Source organism: Gossypium arboreum, chromosome 1, assembly GCF_025698485.1.
Source record: "Gossypium arboreum isolate Shixiya-1 chromosome 1, ASM2569848v2, whole genome shotgun sequence".
In the NCBI taxonomy this organism is placed as follows: domain Eukaryota; kingdom Viridiplantae; phylum Streptophyta; class Magnoliopsida; order Malvales; family Malvaceae; genus Gossypium; species Gossypium arboreum.
The window spans coordinates 96,056,793-96,080,117 of NC_069070.1; the positions used below are offsets into that span (position 1 = coordinate 96,056,793).

The 23,325-nt window shown below is 39.1% G+C and overlaps 1 protein-coding gene across 1 annotated transcript; it reads left to right on the forward strand.

Annotated features, from left to right (window-relative positions):
• Positions 1-15,771: 15,771 nt before the first annotated feature.
• On the forward strand, positions 15,772-18,392 carry LOC128280578 (uncharacterized). The gene is made up of 7 exons (XM_053018788.1): positions 15,772-15,979; positions 16,219-16,513; positions 16,983-17,111; positions 17,193-17,274; positions 17,433-17,591; positions 17,898-18,167; positions 18,258-18,392. The coding sequence occupies exons 1-7, from the start codon at positions 15,772-15,774 to the stop codon at positions 18,390-18,392; spliced, it is 1,278 nt and encodes a 425-aa protein (XP_052874748.1).
• Positions 18,393-23,325: the final 4,933 nt, after the last annotated feature.

Consider the following 23,325-nt stretch of genomic DNA (forward strand, 5'->3'; position numbering starts at 1 on the left):
TGAAGTAGTCCAAGTATTCTCACACGGAGCTGTTGTTATCAAAGACATGAAAAAGGATGTTACATTCAAAGTTAATGGACAACGTGTGAAGTACTAATGGGGTGCTCATGTGGAGCGTGACAAGAAAAGCATCGAGATAACGCCCGAAATCTTAAATAATTATTTTTGGTATGGTTGTGACACAAGTGTGTATCTGCTTCAGAGGTTAAGTGTTCTGGGAAGTGTCTGATAAGTCATGGATTCAAGTCTTGGCTTGTGCAAAAATTTTGTTTCTTACTTGAATAAACCCTGTCTCTAGTCATTAGGCTTCTTAAATGAATATGGGTAAAACATGTCAGAAAATGCCTGCTGGTCTAGGAGATAGGGGCGTGTGGAGTGTTCCATGGGTCTGAGGTTCAAGACTTGGTGATCCAAAAGGGAGTGTTTATTTTGCTCCTTTGTCGTGAGGGTAGTAGAAGTTGACCAAAACACTGCTAAGGGGAGTGGAGTTTGAATCGGTGGTTGAGGAAATTATGGTGGAGAGATTTTAGGAGGAAATTTTGGAATGTTGAGGTTGTGGAGGAGTTGTGCCGAATTTGAACTTTAGGCACTTAGAATTCGGCTAGGGACTAGTATGATTCTTTCCTTCTCACTTTCAGTTTCTGAATTTTGTGTCTTGGTTCTTTTCTTTCACTTTTAGTGGCAAAATTGTGTTTTAGTCTTACTCTCCATTTCGGTAGCTGTTACCTTTTGCTTCTTTGCTTTTTTGTTTGAGGTCAAATAGACCATTCGGGTATTTTCTTCTACTTGTTGCGATTCTGCTCTCCCTTTGCTCTACTCTTTATCTCTCTACCTCACTTTTCTTCTCTCGATTATTCTCATTGCTTTCCCATCACTCTTATTCAGTCGTGTGTAGCCAAATACCTCATTCCTTTGTAGCTGAATATTGATTTTATTTCATCAATCTTTCCCTTTTTCTTTATTACTAAATTCTCATCTCCTCTTTCTTTCTTCGTACGCTGCCTATTTCTGTTAGGGGGTAACTGTTCCATTGTTGCCTCTGTCAAAGTGAGTGCTCCTGGCTTTCGTTTTGAGTGTAGGCCGACTACTTCTTTCTCCAAATCTGGGTTTTGCATTTTTGGTAGGTCCCTGCTTTGCTTCTGCTCTTTCGGTTTTTCTCTGCTTTATCCATACATGTTGTTACACCTCCCTATTTATTGTGTCAGATCAATCCTTCTTTTCGATTCACTGCCAAATATTTTCTTCTTCTTGCACTTAACTCTTGTTTCGTTGGCTCGGTAAGTCTTCTGGTAAGGGGAAATTTATGTCCAATTGATTAGGGAAGGATGTCATTTGATTAAATTATGTTATGGCTCTAATAATGTTATTTTGACAGCATCTAATCGTGTTGGACTTGGTTTACCTACGGAGTTGTAAGGCTTCATCGATTGAAGTAGTAGAAGTAAGTGACAGTAACAAGTTCATTTGGTGACTGTTTTAGTATTTAGCATGACTAACGCTGGTCATGGATTTGTCATTTGTTTTAGGTACGGTTCATCTTAGGAGTGGTTGCGACCCTAGAATCCTTTCAGGTGAGTAAACATTATCTAAATTATGAAAATCGGCAAAAGCCGGTAAACATAACCATTGATGCCACACTGGCGTGCGCTCGCTCATGTGGTAATTCGAATGTATAGACTTGTGACAGCCCTAAATTGACCCTAGTCGGAAAGTGGTTTCGGGACCGCTAAACTGAGTCACCGAAGTATTTGAGTATAATATTTATTGTCTAAAATATGTGAATATGATTGTGTGAAAGTTTTAAGCTTCGATTTAGTTAATTGCGTGTGAATTTAGTTAATAGGACTTATGTGTGACACTTTTGAAATGTGATAGGTTAATCTATAAGGATCTATTAGTGCATGTAATCAAAAGGGTGGACTTGCATGTCAATTTCCCCACTTTGGTAGTAGTGGCCGGCGATGACAATGAGGATAGAAAAAATGTGATGGGTAAAACATATTATAAACATTTTGTGATAACATGTTGTGTTAAGAACAATAAAATATGAGGGGAGTGAGAGGAGAAACCAAAGTTGTTTCATCCTTGCTCCCCCATTTTGCCGTAACTAGAAGAAAAAAAAAAGCTTCATCCTTTTTTATTGTTCTTGGCCAAAATGAAAAGAGGAAGAAGGGAGGGAAGCATTCGGTCATCTTAGGTTAATATTAAGGTAAGGAGTTTATACGAGTTCTTGAAATTTTAGTTGATCTTGGGTGAGATATCAAGTTATTTTTGTAACCCATGTTGAAATTTTGATTTTGGAATGAGTAAGGTTTTCGGCTATGGTAATTAACAAGGGTGATGGTTGTTGTTTCATGCTAAATCTAGATGAACAATGGTAGTTTGCTTATATTTTGATATTTATGAGTTCCTTTCTTGGTTCTACCTTAAACCCATGAAGTATATTTTTTTTATTTGGTGTTGTTGGAGGTTTCGGTCATGGGTAGAAAAAAAAAGAAAACTATAGATTTTGAGATTTATGATAGAAATTAATGAGTGAGAGTTGGATAGATATTATGATGTTAAAATTCATGGGGTTATGAGCTTGTAAGTTTGATGGTGAAATTTATGCTTTGTGAGGGTAAATGGTTTAAAAGGAGCATTCGGCCATGATGTAAAATTATGATGAAGTGATGCTAATGCCGAATATGAAGATGATGAACTTGAATAAATAATATTCTACTAGCATGATAAGTTATGAAATATTAAGTAGATGATATAATTGATTGGTGAAGTGGCTAATAGGGATTTTAATGAAACTATGCCAAGGCGAATGTATCATGAAGTAAATAAAAATGCTAAATGTGCATTATGTGCTTATATGTGTATTCGGCCAGGGAGGTGTGATATGAAGCTTTGATAGGTTTGAGAGATGAATGACCGAATGAGCTATAGGTTATGTATGGATGAATTTTATGCATATGTGTGTGTGTGGCATTAGTAGTTAATGGCATTCGACATTGTTTAATTAAAATTAGAAATGAATGCTTGAAAGTTAAATAGGTCGCTCTAATGACCAAATATGCTAAAAGCTAATATATGGACAAATGATACGAATGAATTGGTTTTTGAAATGTATATGGTTGCCGTATGTATGTGTTTGATTGAGAAGTAAATTTGTTTGATTTAGCTCAAGAGCTTAGAGGATCAAAGTTGGATAAGGGAAAAGAAAAAGTGATCGAATAGCGGTTGAAATCGTTCGACAACATCTGAGGTAAGTCTTCGAGTAATGAAACTTAGTTTATGATTTGATTAAGTCATGACATATAAGCATAACAAATAAACGGAGATATAATAATTCTACTTGAATGATATTTTGAGGTGATTAGTTTATACCTATGACGGGTAGCCGAATGTGTATAGAGATCATGTTATAAAGCCAATCAAAATCATGTTCCTTGTATGTGGCTATTGAGCCGAAATTGGTAAGGTTTGATAAGTGTCTTGTGTTTGAGCTTTAGTGATGAAAATGAAATATAGATGTGATATGATTTATTGATATATGTGCATGAATATTCGGATGGCAACCGGGCTAAGTCCCGAAGGCATTTGTGCGAAGTTACTATATCCGGCTAAGTCCCAAGGCATTTGTGCGAAGTTACTATATCCAAAGCTATGACCAAGGCATTTGTGCGAAGTTACTATATCTGGGCTAAGTCCCGCAGCATTTGAGCGAGTAGCTATATCCGACTAAATCCAAGGTACTTGGTTTGGGAATGAGCGATCTTGTTGTAATACTTTCAATTAATACGCCGTAAAATCCCAACGATGAGGTATGTTTCGTATATGCATTGGAATAGTTGATTCCTTTTAAATAGTATTCGCTCAATCGATTAACAAGCTTCCGGCCTTAGCCAAGTTGATTCCTTATGTATGAATATAAGGTTTGGAAAGGTGAAGTAGGTATGATTTTGAGAATATGTGTATATGAAATTATTCGTTTAGTTATATGAATGCTATACTTCAGTTGTGCATGATTCCATTACTCAAACTTACTAAGCATTAAATGCTTATTCCGTTGCTTTGATTCTCTGTTTTATAGATTTTGCTCGTCAAGTATTGGACTCGGGATTGTCAAAGTCGAAGTCGTCCACACTATCAAAGCCCTTTTGGTACTTTTTTAGTTGAACTCTGATAATGGCATGTATAGGACTGCCCTTTGTTGTTAATCAAGTACTTTTGGTAATGTATATATTTGGATAGCCATGCGAAAATGGCTTATATATATATTGAGCATAGCATTATAATCATTTTGTATGTTGTTCATTGAGTGGTATGGAAATGTTTGGTAACGATTAGCCATTGGAATGGTTAATCACGAACATTTTGGTGCTATGTATGACAAAATTCTAGTTGATCCATGGAAAACCATGAAATAGGTAAACTTTACCTTAAAAATAGATGCTAACAGCAGCAGTGATGTGGATTTGAAAAATCCCTAAAAATAGTAGGAATCGAATTAAATAGTGAATAAATTATGTAATCGAACCTTGATGAATCTATTTTCATATGAAAGTAACAAAACGATCATATGAGCCGTATTTTATGAGATGTTTAAGTTTTTGTGAAACAGGGCCAGAGTAATTTCTGGATCCCCTGTTCTGACTTTAGAAATTCACTATGAATTAATCTAAATCGTACAGGGAGATATCTAAATCGTAATGCATGAATGCCAGAGTAGTCGAACCCTGAAACAGGGGAGACTTTAACTAATAAAATATACTAATTGGACCGACCAAAAATTATAGAAAAAAAATTTGTAGATGGATATATGAGTCTAGTTTCTGGGAAAATTTACGGAATCAGTTTTCAAGTTTTGGAACTCGAGATATGATTTTTAAGGTGGCGGGACACGCTTAGCCGACTTGTCCGAAATTTTAAAATGAATCAGATAATTAATTGAATTAAGCCCGTTAACACCTCGTGTTCAACTTCGGCGACGGTCTCGAGTACGGGGCGTTACAATTTTATTGGTATCAGAGCTACGGTTTAGTCGATTCTAGGACTACCGTACTACGTTCGGGTCTAGCTATACATGCCATAGTGTGTTTATTTGATAGTGTGGTGATTTCTAACAGTTAAAATGTGTTTACTTATAGTAATGGATCCTGATCCCAACCGAGCGGTAGCTGATGATCTTGAGAGTGTAGCGCTGCCTCAAGATAAGGGACAATCACGGTGGACTCTCGACCTATTGCTAGTAATCGTAATGATGAAGCTAGACAGGCTTTTATAGCGTGATGAATGACCGGTTCAATCAAGACATTTGAACTAATACTACTGTTCCACAACCTCCATTCCCGACTAATACACCCTCCGACCTACAATACCTCCCAGAATCGACCAAATAAGGTCAAATAAGCCCCAGCTGATGAAATCCAAAACACTGGCTATCAATTTAAAGCTACGGACAGCGATGATGCCGAACAAGCTGAATTTTGGTTGAAAACACTATTCGGTACTCGACGAACTATCTTGCACACCGATGAATGCCTAAAGTGTACTATCTCCTTGCTACGTGATTACGCCTACTATTGGTGGAATACGTTGATTTCCAGCAGCCCAGAGAGCAAGTAACTTGGGAGTTTTTCCAAACCGAGTTTTGAAAAAGTATATCGATCGAGATTCATTGATCAAAACGGAAGGAATTTCTTGAACTTAAACAAGGTTCCATGTCGATTCTTCGATTATGAATGAAAGTTTGTAAGGCTTATTTGGTACACTCGAGAATGCATTTCTTGAAGTCGTGATGTGTAAACGTTTGAGGATGGACCGAACGATGATATAAAGTCAGTATGTTGGCATTTTAGAAATCCGAGAATTTCGGTACTTGTCGAACGAGCTTGCAAAACCGAAGAGCTCAAGAAGGAGAAAAGAAAAGTCGATATGGGAGCAAAGGAGTTTCAGAAGAGATCTTCGGAAAGCCCTTTCTCTGATCATCGAAGAAATTTAGAGATGACTTAGGCCAGTCTAGAGACACTTCGGGATTTTCTAGACGAGATCGCGATCGACCCCCTTTGAGTACACGAGTCACGTCGGTCGCCAGGGTTGGAAATGATCGTCGAGACAGAACAGAGTGCCAGTATTGCGGTAAATGGCATTCGGGGAGTTGTAGATTCCATGACCGCTCCTGTTATAAGTGCGGATCGTTGACCATTTTATCAAGGATTGCCCGAGACCGATGAACAAAATGTAAATCGAGTGGGAAACCAGTGCTACTATCGCTCGGGTAGACCATCTAGAAATACGGCAATGCTAGTGGCGGTCGAGAGGATCTAGAGATGCTACAACCAGATCTCGAGGCTCGCACTCTGCTAGAGCTTATGCTATCTGCACGCGAGGATGCTTCCTCGCTAGATGTTATTACCGGTACTTTTACTCTCTTTGATACTAATGTGATTGCTTTGATTGACCCTGGTTCTACTCATTCTTATATATGTGAAACCTTAGCATCCAGTAAGACTCTACCTGTTGAGTCTACTGAGTTCGTAATTTGAGTGTCGAATCCCTTGGGTCGTTATGTACTTGTTGACAAAGTGTGTAAGAAATGTCCCCTAGTAATCCGAGGTTCCTGTTTTCCGGCCGATTTGATGCTTTTACCGTTCGATGAATCTGATGTTATCCTCGGTATGTATTGGTTGACCGTACATGATGCAATTGTAAATTGCAAAAGAAAAACCATTGATTTGAGGTGTGTAAATAACAAGATAATCCGAGTTGAGTCTCCTGACTTGAATGGGTTGCCAGCTGTAATATCATCGATGTTGGCTCAAAAATATGTAAGAAAGGGGTGTGAAGCATACCTTGCGTATGTACTTGATGACAAAGAGTTAGAAAAGAAGCTGAATCTGCGCGGTGGTTTGTGAATATCTGGATGTTTTCCCAAGAATTACCGGTTTACCACATTGCTCGGAGGTAGAGTTTGGTATTGAGCTTGTACAGGACTACACCGATTTCGATAGCTCAGATCGTATGGCACCAACCGAGTTAAAAGAGTTGAAAGCTCGGTTGCAAGAGTTGACGGATAGAGGTTCGCCGACCAAGTTTCTCACCTTGGGTGCACCAAGATTGTTTGTGAAAAGAAAGACGGAACCATGAGGTTGTGCATCGACTATCGTCAACTGAATAAAGTGACTATAAAGAATAAATATCCGTTACCACGCATTGATGATTTGTTTAACCAACTAAAAGGAGCCTCAGTGTTTTCAAAGATAGATTTGAGATCGGGTTATTATCAGTTGTGAATTCGAGATTCGGATATACCCAAAACCGCTTTTAGAACGAGGTACGATCACTACGAATTCTTAGTGATGCCGTTTGGGCTCACTAATGCCCCTACGGTATTTATGGATTTGATGAATCGGATCTTCAGACCGTATTTGGATCGGTTTGTAGTTGTGTTTATCGATGATATTTTGGTTTATTCGAGAAATGAAACCGATCATGCTGAACACCTGGGATTAGTGTTGCAGATTTTACGGGATAAGTAGTTATATGCTAAGTTCAGTAAGTGTGAGTTCTGGTTGAGAGAGGTTAGCTTCTTGGGACATGTGGTATCTGCATCGGGTATTCGAGTTGATCCGAGCAAAATTTCAGCCATACTTAACTGGAAGCCTCAGAAATATTATCGAGGTTCGAGTTTCTTGGGACTTGCTTACACTACTGACGGTTCGTAAGGGTTTCTCGATGATAGCCACACCAATAACGAAACTACTTGAAAAGATGTTAAGTTCGAATGGACAGAAAAGTGTCAGAAAACTTTCGATCAACTGAAAACTTATTTGACTGAAGCCCCAGTACTAGTGCAGCCCAAATCATGCAAGGAGTTTGTCATTTACAGAGATGCATCCTTACTTGGCTTGGGTTGTGTATTGATGCAAGAAGGTCGAGTTGTGGCTTATGCGTCGAGACAATTGAAGCCACATGAGAAAAATTATCCAACCCATGATCTCGAACTAGCTGCCATTGTATTCGCTTTGAAAATATGGCGACATTACTTATTTGGTGAGAAGTGCCACGTATATTCGGATCACAAAAGTCTCAAATATTTGATGACTCAAAGAGACTTGAATCTGCGACAAAGACGTTGGCTCGAGTTGTTAAAAGACTATGAGCTTGTCATTGACTATCACCCGGGAAAGGCTAATGTGGTTGCGGATGCCTTAAGTCGTAAATCACTGTTTGTTTTACGAGCGATGAATGTACACTTGGTCTGTTCTATCCAACAATGTGTTAGTAGCTGAATTAAAGGCCAAACCATTGTTGATTCATCAAATTCGTGAAGCTCAGAAAGTCGATGATGAATTAGTTGCAAAACGGGCTGAATGTGTTCCGAATATGGAATCAGAGTTTCAAATTGATGATGACAATTGTTTGAGGTTCAGAAGTCGTTTGTGTGTTCCAAGAAATTCAGAACTTATTTCGATGATTCTGAACGAAGCTCATTGTAGCCGAATGTCAATTCACCCGTGGAGTACGAAAATGTACAACGATCCGAGACGCCGCTTTGGTGGCATGGTATGAAACGAGACATTTTCGATTTTGTTTCGAGGTGTTTAATATGTCAACAAGTGAAAGCGGAACATCAAGTGCCTACAGGTTTACTTCAGCCGATCATGATACCTGAATGGAAATGGGATTGAGTCACGATGGATTCTGTATTTGGGTTGCCATTGTCGGCAAGTAAGAAAGATGCGATTTGGGTTGTTGTTGATAGACTGACTAAGTCGGCTCATTTTATTCCCGTACGTACGGATTATTCATTGGATAAACTAGTTGAATTGTATGTTTCTTAGATTGTAAGATTACACGGGCTACCTATTTCTATTGTGTCAGATAGAGATCCGAGATTCACCTCGCGATTTTGGAAGAAACTGCAAGAAGCTTTGGGTACCAAGTTGCATTTTAGCACCGCTTTTCATCCACAAACTGATGGTCAATCCAAGCGGATAATTCAGATACTTGAGGATATGTTGAGATGTTGCATCCTCGAGTTTAGTGGTTCATGGGAGCGGTATTTACCTTTGATTGAATTCGCTTACAACAATAGTTTTCAATCAAGCATTAAGATGGCACCTTACGAGGCTTTGTATGGTCGTAAATGCCGTACACCATTATTTTGGACCGAGCTCGGTGAAAGTAAAATTTTCGGAGTTGATTTGATTAAAGATGCCGAGCAGAAAGTAAAAATAATTCGTGAAAGTCTGAAGGCAACATCAGATCGTCAGAAGTCGTACACGAATTTAAAACGAAGAGATATTGAGTATCAGGCGGGAAACAAAGTATTTCTTAAGGTTTCACCTTGGAAAAAGATACTCAAATTTGGCCGTAAGGGCAAACTGAGTCCGAGGTTCATTGGGCCATATGAAATATCCGAACGAGTTGGTCCAGTTGCGTATAGATTGATTTTACCCCCTGAACTTGAAAAGATTCACGACGTCTTTCATGTTTCGATGCTTCGACGTTATAGATCTGATCCTTCGCACATAATTAGTCCATTAGAGGTTGAAATTCAATCTGACTTGAGTTATGAAGAAGAACCAATTCGTATCCTCGCTCGTGAGGTGAAAGAGTTGCGAAACAAAAGGATTCCGTTAGTAAAGGTGTTATGGCTCAAACACGGGATCGACCCTAGTCAGAAAGTGGTTTCGGGACCGCTAAACCGAGTCACCGAAGTATTTGAGTATAATATTTATTGTCTAAAATATGTGAATATGAGTGTGTGAAAGTTTTAAGCTTCGATTTAGTTAATTGCATGTGAATTTAGTTAATAGGACTTATGTGTGACACTTTTGAAATGTGATAGGTTAATCTATAAGGAGCTATTAGTGCATGTAATCAAAAGGGTGGACTTGCATGTCGATTTCCCCACTTTGGTATTAGTGGCTGGCCATGACAATGAGGATAGACAAAATGTGATGGGTAAAACATATTATAAACATTTTGTGATAACATGTTGTGTTAAGAACAATAAAATATGAGGGGAGTGGGAGGAGAAACCAAAGTTGTTTCATCCTTGCTCCCCCATTTTGCCGTAACTAGAAGAAAAAAAAAAGCTTCATCCTTTTGATTCTTCTTGGCGAAATGAAAAGAGGAAGAAGGAGGAAGCATTCGGTCATCTTAGGTTAATATTAAGGTAAGGAGTTTATACTAGTTCTTGAAATTTTAGTTGATCTTGGGTGAGGTATCAAGTTATTTTTGTAACCCATGTTGAAATTTTGATTTTGGAATGAGTAAGGTTTTCGGCTATGGTAATTAACAAGGGTGATGGTTGTTGTTTCATGCTAAATCTAGATGAACAATGGTAGTTTGCTTATATTTTGATATTTATGAGTTCCTTTCTTGGTTCTACCTTAAACCCATGAAGTATATTTTTTTTATTTGGTGTTGTTGGAGGTTTCGGTCATGGGTAGAAAAAAAAAGAAAACTATAGATTTTGAGATTTAAGATAGAAATTAATAAGTGAGAGTTGGATAGATATTATGATGTTAAAATTCATGGGATTATGAGCTTGTAAGTTTGATGGTGAAATTTATGCTTTGTGAGGGTCAATGGTTTAAAAGGAGCATTCGACCATGATGTAAAATTATGATGAAGTGATGCTAATGCCGAATATGAAGATGATGAACTTGAATAAATAATATTCAGCTAGCATGATAAGTTATGAAATATTAAGTAGATGATATAATTGATTGGTGAAGTGGCTAATAGGGATTTTTAATGAAACTATGCCAAGGCCGAATGTATCATGAAGTAAATAAAAATGCTAAATGTACATTATGTGCTTATATGTGTATTCGGCCAGGGAGGTGTGATATGAAGCTTTGATAGGTTTGAGAGATGAATGACCGAATGAGCTATAGGTTATGTATGGATGAATTTTATGCATATGTGTGTGTGTGGCATTAGTAGTTAATGGCATTCGGCATTGTTTAATTAAAATTAGAAATGAATGCTTGAAAGTTAAATAGGTCGCTCTAATGACCAAATATGCTAAAAGCTAATATATGGACAAATGATACGAATGAATTGGTTTTTGAAATGTATATGGTTGTCGTATGTATGTGTTTGATTGAGAAGTAAATTTGTTTGATTTAGCTCAAGAGCTTAGAGGATCAAAGTTGGATAAGGAAAAGAAAAAGTGATCGAATAGCCGTTGAAATCCTTCGACAAAGATCTCGAGGTAAGTCTTGAGTAATGAAACTTAGTTTATGATTTGATTAAGTCATGACATATAAGCATAACGAATAAACGGAGATATAATAATTCTACTTGAATGATATTTTGAGGTGATTAGTTTATACCTATGGCGGGTAGCCGAATGTGTATAGAGATCATGTTATAAAGCCAATCAAAATCATGTTCCTTGTATGTGGCTATTGAGCCGAAATTGGTAAGGTTTGATAAGTGTCTTGTGTTTGAGCTTTAGTGATGAAAATGAAATATAGATGTGATATGATTTATTGATATATGTGCATGAATATTCGGATGGCAACCAGGCCAAGTCCCGAAGGCATTTGTGCTAGTTAATATATCCGGGCTAAGTCCCAAAGGCATTTGTGCGAGTTACTAAATCCGGGCTAAGTCCCGAAGGCATTTGTGCGAGGTACTATATTCGGGCTAAGTCCCGCAGGCATTTGAGCGAGTAGCTATATCCGACTAAACTCAAGGTACTTGGTTTGGGAATGAGCGATCTTGCTGTAATACTTTCAATTAATACGCCGTAAAATCCCAACGATGAGGTATGTTTCAGATATGCATTGGAATAGTTGATTCCTTTTAAATAGTATTCGCTCAATAGATTAACAAGCTTCCACCTTAGCCAAGTTGATTCCTTATGTATGAATATAAGGGTTGGAAATGTGAAGTAGGTATGATTTTGAGAATATGTGTATATGAAATTATTCGCTTAGTTATATGAATGCTATACTTGATTGTGCATGATTCCATTACTCAAACTTACTAAGCATTAAATGCTTATTCCGTTGCTTTGATTCTCTGTTTTATAGATTTTGCTCGTCACCATCGGACTCGGGATTGTCAAAGTCAAGTCGTCCACACTATCAAAGCCCTTTTGGTACTCTTTTAGTTGAACTCGATAATGGCATGTATAGGATCGCCTTTTGTTGTTAGTCAAGTACTTTTGGTAATGTATATATTTGGATAGCCATGCGAAAATGGCTTATATATATATTGAGCATAGCATTATAATCATTTTGTATGTTGTTCATTGAGTGGTATGGAAATGTTTGGTAACGATTAGCCATTGTAATGGTTAATCACGATCATTTTGGTGCTATGTATGACAAAATTCTAGTTGATCCATGGAAAACCATGAAATAGGTAAAGTTTACCTTAAAAATAGATGCTGACAGTAGCAGTGATGTGGATTTGAAAAATCACTAAAAATATTAGGAATGTAATTAAATAGTGAAAAATTACGTAATCGAACCTTGATGAATCTATTTTCATATGAAAGTAACGAAATGATCATATGAGCCGTATTTTATGAGATGTTTAATTTTTCATGAAACAGGGCCAGAGCGATTTCTGGATCCCCTGTTCTGACTTTGGAAATTGACTATAAACTAGTCAGAGATAATTAGAAGTCATGCCCTATATGTACAGATTCCTTTTCGAGTCTAGTTTCTTTAGAAACAAACAGAAAAAGTATTGAAGCCCCGTACAGGGAGATATCTAAATCTTAATGCATGAAGGTCAGAGTAGTCGAACCCTGAAACAAGGGAGACTTTAACTAATAAAATGTACTAATTGGAAAGACTAAAAATTATAGAAAAAAAATTTGTAGATGGATATATGAGTCTAGTTTCTGGGAAAATTTACGGAATCAGTTTTCAAGTTTTGGAACTCAAGATATGATTTTTAAGGTGGCAGTGACGTAGTTAGCCAGCATGTCTGGAAATTTTAAAATGAACTGTATAATTAATTGAATTAAGCCCGTTAACACCTCGTGTCCGACTCCGGAGATGGTCTCGGGTACGGGGAATTACAAGACATGGGTATTTGATCCTAGAGGCCACCATGAGCGATTCCATGGGCTTAAGCTATTTTGGGCCATGTTGGGTTGAAAATGGCGTGTGGGCCCCACAGGCACGTGAGACCCACACAGGTCAACCACACGGACGTGTGGAGAATATTGGGCCAAGCTTTGTAATCCACACGACCAAGGCCATCACTGGGCTATGCGGGTCACACGGGCGTGTGGAGACACATGGGCCCGCATTTTGGGCCTTGGGCCCATTCTCACTGTTTGACTGATAAGGTTGCACGGGTTGCCCAATACGACTATGGACCTTCTGTTGGATCGGTAAATATACCTAGACCCCAAATTGATAAATGACTGCGATGCCCCTATGAGGTAAAATGACTACTATGCCCTTATGAGATGTATGACTGTAATCGAGTATGCCATTTTATATATATTGGATACATGTATGATATTGCGAAATGCTGCATGGGGACGGGTTTATTATGACTGGAGGCAGTGTATTATACTGGCAGCTCTGCTACAAATACTGTTCAGTTCTGCAATCGGTGTTATTTTGGAGTGTAGGGATGGGTGGGTTGATTTTATCCCCACATGGGGTGTAGGGTTGGACGGAGTGGAGTGTAGAGGCTGATTGGGTAGGATTTCTAATTGCATAACTGTACTGTTACTATTACTGAAATGGGCTAAAGCGCACAATGATACTGATACTGTAATGGGCTAAGGCCCTAACTGAAATTGAACTATTACTGATACGGGCTTAGGCCCAGACTGTATTTGCCTACTGCATGATTGACTGTATGTTTTTAAGGGGTTACACACTGATTTTTCGTAAAACTCACCCTTCTGTTTATCTGCGCAAGTAATCCCCAGTGTTAGGTGGGTCGGTGCTGCGATGGACTCAAAGGTGGCTACTCAACTACATAGATTTCCTTATTAGAATTTTAAATTATAAGTATTTAAATTTGGGTATCTTTTTATATAATAAGTCCTCTATAAATTTTTAATCTTTAATTTGAGCTTTTAATTATTTTAATTTATAACTGCTAACAGTAGGATAAGATGTGTTTTTTCAAAAGACTAATATTTTCCAAAAATACCAAGAATATGTAATTGCCTAAGTGCTTTCGCAAGAAATAACGTTTTAAAAATTAAACACGTTTTAACATGAGTAACATTTTATAAATGACATGTTTTAAAATCATCATTTAGAACACGTAACAAAGGTAAATATGGAAAAGGGTTTTCTTTCGATATCAAGCTTTGTGAGAAACACTCATATGTGACGTTGCCAGATTCGGCCATAATGTCTAGGCTGGGTTTGGGGTGTTACATTTAGTGGTATCAGATCCAGGTTTCAAAACTCGGCTGTGGATTTGGGTTTTTTATAAAACATGAAATTTCGAAAAAGAACTATTTCAAATGATTTGAAATACTTGAAAATGTTTTACTGAATGTGTGGTACATCGGGTCTCCAACGCCAATTCTGTAAGTCTTCTGAAACTACTGTCTATTTAAATTAAAATACTGAGACTGCGGTAGGTAGAAGACTGTACTGAAATACTCTATTCAGGATAAACCAAAAACTGTTGTAAGACTGCGATATGCGAAAATGAACTCTGAAAATACTGATACTATTTTTCCTAAAATATCCTGTAATAAACACTGGAACAGTAATGTGATGCATAAAATTGTTAATAAGATAAAGCGTAAATAAGTAATGAGCACCAGAGGCACTCGTGCGCGGCGGAGGCTGTGGATGTGCTTGGGTTGAGTCTTCGTCATCTGGCCACATGCCTAATGTTAAGGCTAGGGAGGCATCGACTTCACTGAGGACTGAGACTGGGTTTCACAATCGTGCAGCTGGGGATGACGCACTGTCCCATGTTGTGTTGCAAATTCTAGAGAGGGTCGCTGGGCCCAATACTGGTACTGTAGGCCATGGGTCTGCTACAGAACGACTCCGATCTAATGGGGCTAAGATTTTTATGGGTATTGCTGGAGTTGCCCCTAACGTGGCTGAATATTGGATAGAGGCCACGGAGAGGATCATGGATGACCTCGACTGCACCCTCGAGCAGAAACTAAGAGTTACAATGTCACTGCTATGAGGCGAAGCCTATTAGTGGTGGCTTATAGTTAAAGAGAGTACTCAGTTCGACCGGTTGACCTGGGAATTCTTTAAGACTGCTTTCCAGGGAAAGTATGCGGGCGCTAGTTATGTGGATGCCCAGAAGAGAGAGTTTCTAAATTTGACTTAGGGGGATAAATCAGTAGCTGAATATGAGGTAGAATTTTTACGATTAAGTCGCTATGAGCGTGGGATGGTGGCAACTTATTATGAGCACTGTGTTCATTTCGAGGACGACCTCAAGGATAGTTTAAGGGTTCTGATAGCTCCACAGAGGGAGCGGGATTTTGTTGCTTTAGTAGATAAGGCGAAGATCGCTAAGAATGCGAAGCACGCTGAGTGCTAGAACAGTGAGAAGGAAAGAGGTAGGAACAATAGGGATTCGGAGCCCTCAAGTTCTTTTCTGAGGCCTAAGAAAAAGGCTAGAGTTGATGGGCCGATTAGAGTTGGGACATCTGTTGCTGTTACTGGACCACAGCCCTATGCGGATTGTGGGAGATGCCATCAGGGCGAGTGCTAGAAAAGGATTGGGGCATGTTTGAGGTGCGGATCATTGGAGCAACGTATCCGAGATTGTCCATGGAGGCCCGAGCAGATGCAAGCTATAGGTCTGGATAATGTACTACCACCGAGGGGTGTTCAGCAGCCACCGAGGGGTCGTAGCCAGGCCAGAGGTGGTAATGGTATGGGTCGTGGACAGAGAGAACTGGGCAGAGGGGCAGGTCCTACTAAGACGAGACAGCCAGCTCTGGTTTATGCTGCAGGCCACCGAGAGGACGAAAACACCCCATATGTTATCATTGGTATGTTCTTTATCCATAATGTACCTTATACTGCACTGATTGATGTTGGATTTACGCATTCCTATATAGCATGCATGTGTCCGAGACTTTGGGTATAATGGTTGAAAAAACTACGAGTGAGGTTAATGTATTGAGTCCATTAGGGTAGTTAGTGAGAGTAAATAAACTATTCAGAAATGTACCTTTGGAGGTTCAAGGAATTATCTTTTTGGAGGATTTGATGGAACTTCCTTTTGAAGAATTTGACTTAATACTGGGTATGGACTGGCTGGTTAAACATCAAGTAAACTTGGATTGTGCTACTAAACAGATGGTATTGAAAACTGTGGAGGGTGATGAGGTAGTTATAATTGGGGAGCGTTTGAATTATTTGTCAAATGTGATTTCTGCACTAAGGGCCGAGAAATTAGTTCGTAAGGGTTTTGAAGCATATCTAGCCTACATCGGTGTTTCAGACTCCGAGGGTTCTTCTTCTGTTAATGATATCAGCACCGTTAAAGACTTTTTAGATGTTTTCCCTGATGAGCTACCTGGGTTACCTCCAAACTGTGAAGTGGAGTTTGGGATTGAGCTCCTACCTGGTACAGTTCTGGTGTCCATCGCCCTTTATAGAATGGCACCGAAAGGGCTTGTGGAGTTTAAAGCTTAGATTTAAGAATTGTTAGACCGTGGGTTCATCTGCCATAGTGTGTCTCCATGGGGAGCACCAGTTTTGTTTGTGAAAAAGAATGATGGATCCATGCGTATGTGCATCAATTATGAGAAACTGAATAAATTGACTGTAAAGAATAAGTACCCTTTATCGAGGATAGATGATCTCTTTGACAAGTTTCATGGAGCTTTGATTTTCTCTAAGATTGATCTCTGATCTGGGTACCATCAACTGAGGGTCAAGGAAACTATACAAGACCGCATTTAAGACTCGTTACGGTCATTACGAGTTCCTAGTGATGCCGTTTAGACTGAAAAATTCACCAGTAGCTTTTATGGATTTGATGAACAGAGTGTTCCAGCCCTATTTGGATTGGTTCGTTGTGGTTTTTGCAGGCGACATTCTAGTGTATTCAAAAACTGATGATGAACATGATACACATCTCCGAGTTGTTCTGCAAATTCTGAGGGAGAAACAACTGTATGCCAAGTTCAGTAAGTGTGAGGTTTGGTTACGAGAGGTAACATTTCTGGGCCATGTGGTATCTGCTGAAGGGATTAGGGTTGACCTTTGGAAAACTGAAGCTGTACTGGACTGGAAGTCGCCTAAGATAGTATTTGAGATTCGTAGTTTTCTGGGACTGGCAAGGTATTATAGATGTTTTGTTGAGGGGTTTTCGTTGATTGCAGCACCTCTAACTAAGTTATTGCGTAAGGGTATGCCATTTAACTGGACTGATGCACAACAAGAGAGTTTTGAAAAGCTTAAGAAGGTTCTGACTGAGGCCCTGTTTTAATACAGCCAGAATCTGGGAAAGAGTTTATTGTTTACAGTGATGCATCACAAGTTAGTTTGGGATGTGCGTTGATGCAAGATGGTAAGGTCGTAGCATACGCATGTCGCCAGCTTAAGACACGTGAGATGAATTACCCGGCACACGACTTGGAGTTAGCTGTAGTGGTATTCGCACTAAAGATTTGGAGGCATTACCTATACGGTGAGAAGTGTATCATTTACACGGATCACATGAGCCTCAAGTATCTCATCACTTAGAAGGATCTAAATCTTAGGTAGCATAGGTGGATTAAGCTACTTAAAGACTACAACTGTTCGATTGAATACCACTTTGGGAAGGACAACATGGTGGCCGACACATTGAGCCGTAAGGCTATTACTAATCTGAGGGCGATGTTTACTCGTCTCATCTTATTCAATGATGGTTGCTTGTTGGCTGAGCTCCAAGTTAAACTGATGTGGATTGAGTAGATTAAGGATAAACAGTTGGAGGATGAGTCACAGAGTCCTCGATTCCGACAGATTGGGTGTGGAGAAACATCAGATTTTGGACTAAATAACGGAGGGGTACTCTGTTTCTGTGGGAGAGCCTATGTACCGAAGGATACTGATTTGAGGCAGTCTATACTGCGAGAAGCATATAGTAGCCCTTATGATATGCATCCCAGTGGGAATAAGATGTACCGAAACCTTCGTGAGTTATATTGGTGGCTAGATCTTAAGCATGAAGTTACTGACTTTGTGAGTAAATGTCTGACTTGCCAGTAGGTGAAGGCTGATCATCAGTTACCTTTAAGGTTGCTTCAGCCAGTTAAGATTCCACTTTGGTAGTGGGAAAGAGTGACTATGGACTTCGTTAGTGGACTGCCCTTAACGCCTGTTAAGAAGGATTCAGTGTGGGTCATCATGGATCGGTTAACCAAATCTGCTCATTTCATACCAGTCCTGACTGATTATTCTTTATAGAAGCTGGCTAAACTGTATGTGGCTGAGATAGTGAGACTGCATGGGGTACCGATTTCTATAATATTTGATAGAGATCCTCGCTTCATGTCTTGAGTTTGGAAAAAGTTGTATGAAGCTTTGGGTACAAGGTTGGACATCAGTACTGCGTTCCATCCCTAGAAAGATGGTCATTCCGAGAGGGTGATTCAGATACTGGAGGACATGTTAAGGAGTTGTGTAATAGATTTCCAAGGCAGTTGGGAGGACTATTTGCCATTGGCAGAGTTTGCGTATAACAATAACTACCAGTCTAGCATATAGATGGCACCTTAGGAGTCATTATATGGTCGTAGGTGTCGTACTCTTTCATGTTGGACTGAGTTAGGCGAGCGGTGTGTTTTGGGCCCTTAATTAGTTTCTGTCACCGAGGATAAAGTTAGACTAATCTGGGATCGACTGAAGGCAGCATCAGACAGACAGAAGTCGTATGCGGATCTGAAACATAAGGAGATTGAGTATTCTGTGGGGGACTTAGTATTTCTCAAGGTCTCGCTATGGAAGAAGGTACTGATATTTGGACGGAAGGGCAAGCTGAGCCCTAGGTTCATTGGGCCTTACCGCATACTGAAACGTATGGGACCAGTTGCCTATCAACTGGAGCTACCTCCAGGTTAGACCGGATTCACGATGTGTTCCACGTCTCCATACTAAGGCATTAGCCCTTTGATCCCATGCATATTATCTCGACTGAGGAGATTGGGGTTAAGTTGGATCTAACTTTAGAGGAGGAGTTGGTTCTGATTTTAGATCATGATGTAAAGGTCTTGAGAAAGAAGTCTATCCCACTGGTTAAAGTACTATGGCGCAATCATAGCTCTGAGGAGGCCATGTGGGAACCCGAGGTGGCGATGCGACAATAATACCCTCATCTGTTTTGATCAGGTAAATTTCGAGACTAAAATTTTCTTTTAGGGCGTAGAGTTGTAAGGCCACAAATATTAAATAATTATTTTTGGTATGGTTGTGACACAAGTGTGTATCTGCTTCAGTGGTTAAGTGTTCTGGGAAGTGTCTGAGGAGTCATGGGTTCAAGCCATGGCTTGTGCAAAATTTTTTTTCTTACTAGAGTAAACCTTGTCTCTAGTCAGTAGGCTTCTTAAATGAATATAGGTAAAACATGTCAGAAAAAGCCTGCTGGTCTAGGGGATAGGGGTGTGTGGAGTGTTCCATGGGGTCTGAGGTTCGAGACTTGGCGATGAAAATAGAGCGTTTATGTTGCTGCCTTTGCCGTGAGGGTAGTAGAAGTTGACAGAAACACTGCTAAGGGGAGTGGAGTTTAAATGGGTGGTTGAAGAGATTATGGTGGAGAGATTTTAAGAGGAAAATTTGGGATGTTGAGGTTGTGGAGGAGTTGTGATGAATTTGAACTTTAGGTACTCAGAATTCGACTAGGGACTAGTATGATTTTTCCCTTCTCACTTTTAGTTTATGACTTTTGCGTCTTGGTTCATTTCTTTCACTCTTATTGCCGAAATTGTGTTCTAGTTTTGCTCTCTATTTCGGTAGTTGTTACCTTTTGCTCCTTTCCATTTTTGTTTGAGGCCGAATAGACCATTCGGGTATTTTCTTTAACTTATTGCAATTCTGCTCTACCATTTCTCTACTCTTTCTCTCTCTCCCTCACTTTTCTTCTCTCGATTATTCTCATTGCTTTCCCATCACTCTCACTCAGTTGTGTGTAGCCGAATATTGATTTTATTCCATAAATCTTTCCCTTTTTCTTTATTGCCTAATTATCATCTCCTCTTTCTTTCTTCTTGTGCTGCCAATTTCTGTTGGGGGTAACTGTTCCATTGTTACCTCTGTCAAAGTGAGTGGTCCCGACTTTCGTGTTGAGTGTAGCCCGACTACTCCTTTCTCTGAATTTGGGTTTTGCATTTTCGGTAGGTCCTTGCTTGGCTTCTGGTCTTTCGAATTTTCTCTGATTTGTCTATACATGTCGTTACACCTCCCTGTTTACTGTGTCAGTTCAATCCTCCTTTTCGATTCACTGTCGAATATGTTCTTCCTCTTGCGCTCAGCTCTTGTCTCGTAGGATTGGTAAGTCTTCTGGTAAGGGGGAAATTTATGCCCAATTGATTAGGGAAGGATGTCATTTGATTAAATTATGTTAAGTTTCTAATAATGTTATTTTGACAACATCTAATCGTGTTGGACTTGGTTTACCTACGGAGTTGTGAGGCTTCATCGGTTGAAGCAGTAGAAGTAAGTGACAGTAACAAGTTCGTTTGGTGACTGTTTTAGTATTTAGCATGACTAACACTGGTCATAGATTTGTCATTTATTTTAGGTACGGTTCATCTCAAGAGGGGTTGTGATCTTAGAATCCTTTCAGGTGAGTAAACACTATCTAAGCTATGGAAATCAGCAAAAGCTGGTAAATGTGACCATTGGCGCTACACGGGCGTGCGCTCGCCCATGTGGTAATCCAAACACATAGACATGGGCATTTGATCGTAGAGACCACCATGAACGATTTCATGGGCTTAGGCTATTTTGGGCCATGCTTGGCCGAAACGGGCACATGGGCCCTACGGGCACATGGGCCCCACATGGGAAACCACATGGACATGTTGAGAATATTGGGCCAGGCTATGTAATCCACACGGCCATGGCCATTCTCACTGTTTGACTGATAAGGTTGCTCGGGTCACTTGAGACGACTGTGGACCTAGTGTTGGGTCGGTATGTATACCTAGACCCCAAATTGATAAATGACTGTTATTCCCCTATGAGGTAAAATGACTACTATGCCCTTATGAGATGTCTGAGTGTAATCGAGCATGTCATTTTATATATATTGCATACATGTATGATATTATGAAATGTTGCATGGGGACGGGTTTATTATGATTGGAGGAAGTGTATTGTATTGGCAGCTCTGCTGCAAATACTGTTTAGTGCCGCAACCAATGCTATTTTGGAGTGCAGGGATGTATGGGTTGATTTTATCCCCACATGGAGTGTAGGGCTGGACAGAGTGGAGTGTAGAGGCTGATTGGGTAGGATTTCTGATTGCATAACTGTACTGTTACTATTACTGAAATGGGCTAAAGCGTACAATGATACTGATACTGTAATGGGCTAAGGCCCTAACTGAAACTGAACTATTACTGATACGAGCTTAGGCTGTAACACCCCAATCCCGTATCCGTCGCCGGAATAGGTAAAGGGGCATTACCAGACTTGAAACTCATATCAGAACAGTAAAAAAAAATTTTTTTTTTGAACATTCCTTTAGATAAGTACTAAAGACATTCAGGGATACAATTTAAACTTCTATAAGTATACATTCAAAAGATGCCATTTTCGCATGGCTTATATACATTAACCAAAATATTCTTCGGCCACTGGTCTATTCTATACATTCCATAAAATAATTCAAAACATAACAGTAACAAGCAGTGGATAGTGATAGTGTGACTAGTTGCTGACGATCCCCGAGCCTGTAGCTTCGAAATGAGATCTATAAAACAGAGGAAACAAAGTAAACGGAGTAAGCATTACAATGCTTAGTAAGTTTTAAGTAGTGTCAACAGATAACAATCAAATTATAACATAGTTGTTCGTATTTTTATTTCACTCTTCCTTCGGCATACCATCCCTTTACCGAATATGCACATCTCATCATATACAATAGGCAGATAAACTTTCACATAAAAGTGAGCTCATGTGACATAGATATATTGTATAATTTCACATAACCTCTCACACTGATCCGATGTCACATAATCATAGGAATAGTCTCATAGATTGCTCACGTATGCATCACATAACTACCTTATCATTTAGTTCAAGTCAAGCTCACATATAAACTTGGAGTACATACCTATTTAACCTTTCGCATTGAATATATTTATAAGCAATTCTTATTACGAAGTCTTATAGCTTTAACCTCTACTCGGATTATCGGCGAGACCTTTAGCTCAGATGAAATCTCCACACGAAGTTATCGGGTTTTACCCGGACAAAATCTCCACACGTAGTCATCGGGTCTTACCCGGACATAATCTCCACACGTAGTCATCGGGTCTTACCCGGAATATATTTCCAAGTTTCATGTACATTTAATCACATGTTACAACATTCACATCGACTGTCATATTTGTAATTCATTTGCCTCATCAATATCTAATAATACACCCCTTTCACATTTGGTCATTCGGCCACAATATACACGCATCTCCTACATATTTCACACTAGCCATTCGGCTTTACCACATATACATATCTCATACATATTTCACACTAGCCATTCAGCTTTACCACATATACATATCTCATACATATTTCATATTAGCCATTCGGCTTTACCACATATACATATCTCATATATATTTCACACTAGCCATTCGGCTTTACCACATATACATATCTCATACATATTTCACACTAGCCATTCGGCTTCACCACATATACATATCTCATACATATTTCACACTAGCCATTCGGCTTCACCACATATACATATCTCATACATATTTCACACTAGCCATTCGGCTTTACCACATATACATATCTCATACATATTTCACACTAGCCATTCGGCTTTACCACATATACATATCTCATATATATATTTCACATTAGCCATTCGGCTTTACCACATATACATATCTCATACATATTTCACATTAGCCATTCGGCTTTACCACATATACATATATTTATCTTGTGCATCAATTTCAGCAATAGCTTATAAGCAACTCAAATAGTTTCATCAATGTTTACAACAAATTCACATATTCACTACAAGCTATTTTCCTGAGCAATAGTCACTAAATTATTTATAAATGGAGCTACAAAACTCAAAATCAATTGCCGTTAATTTTCCTTGAGTATAGACTCATGTATCTTCCATCCATAAAATTTTCAGAATTTTAGGATTGGCCAA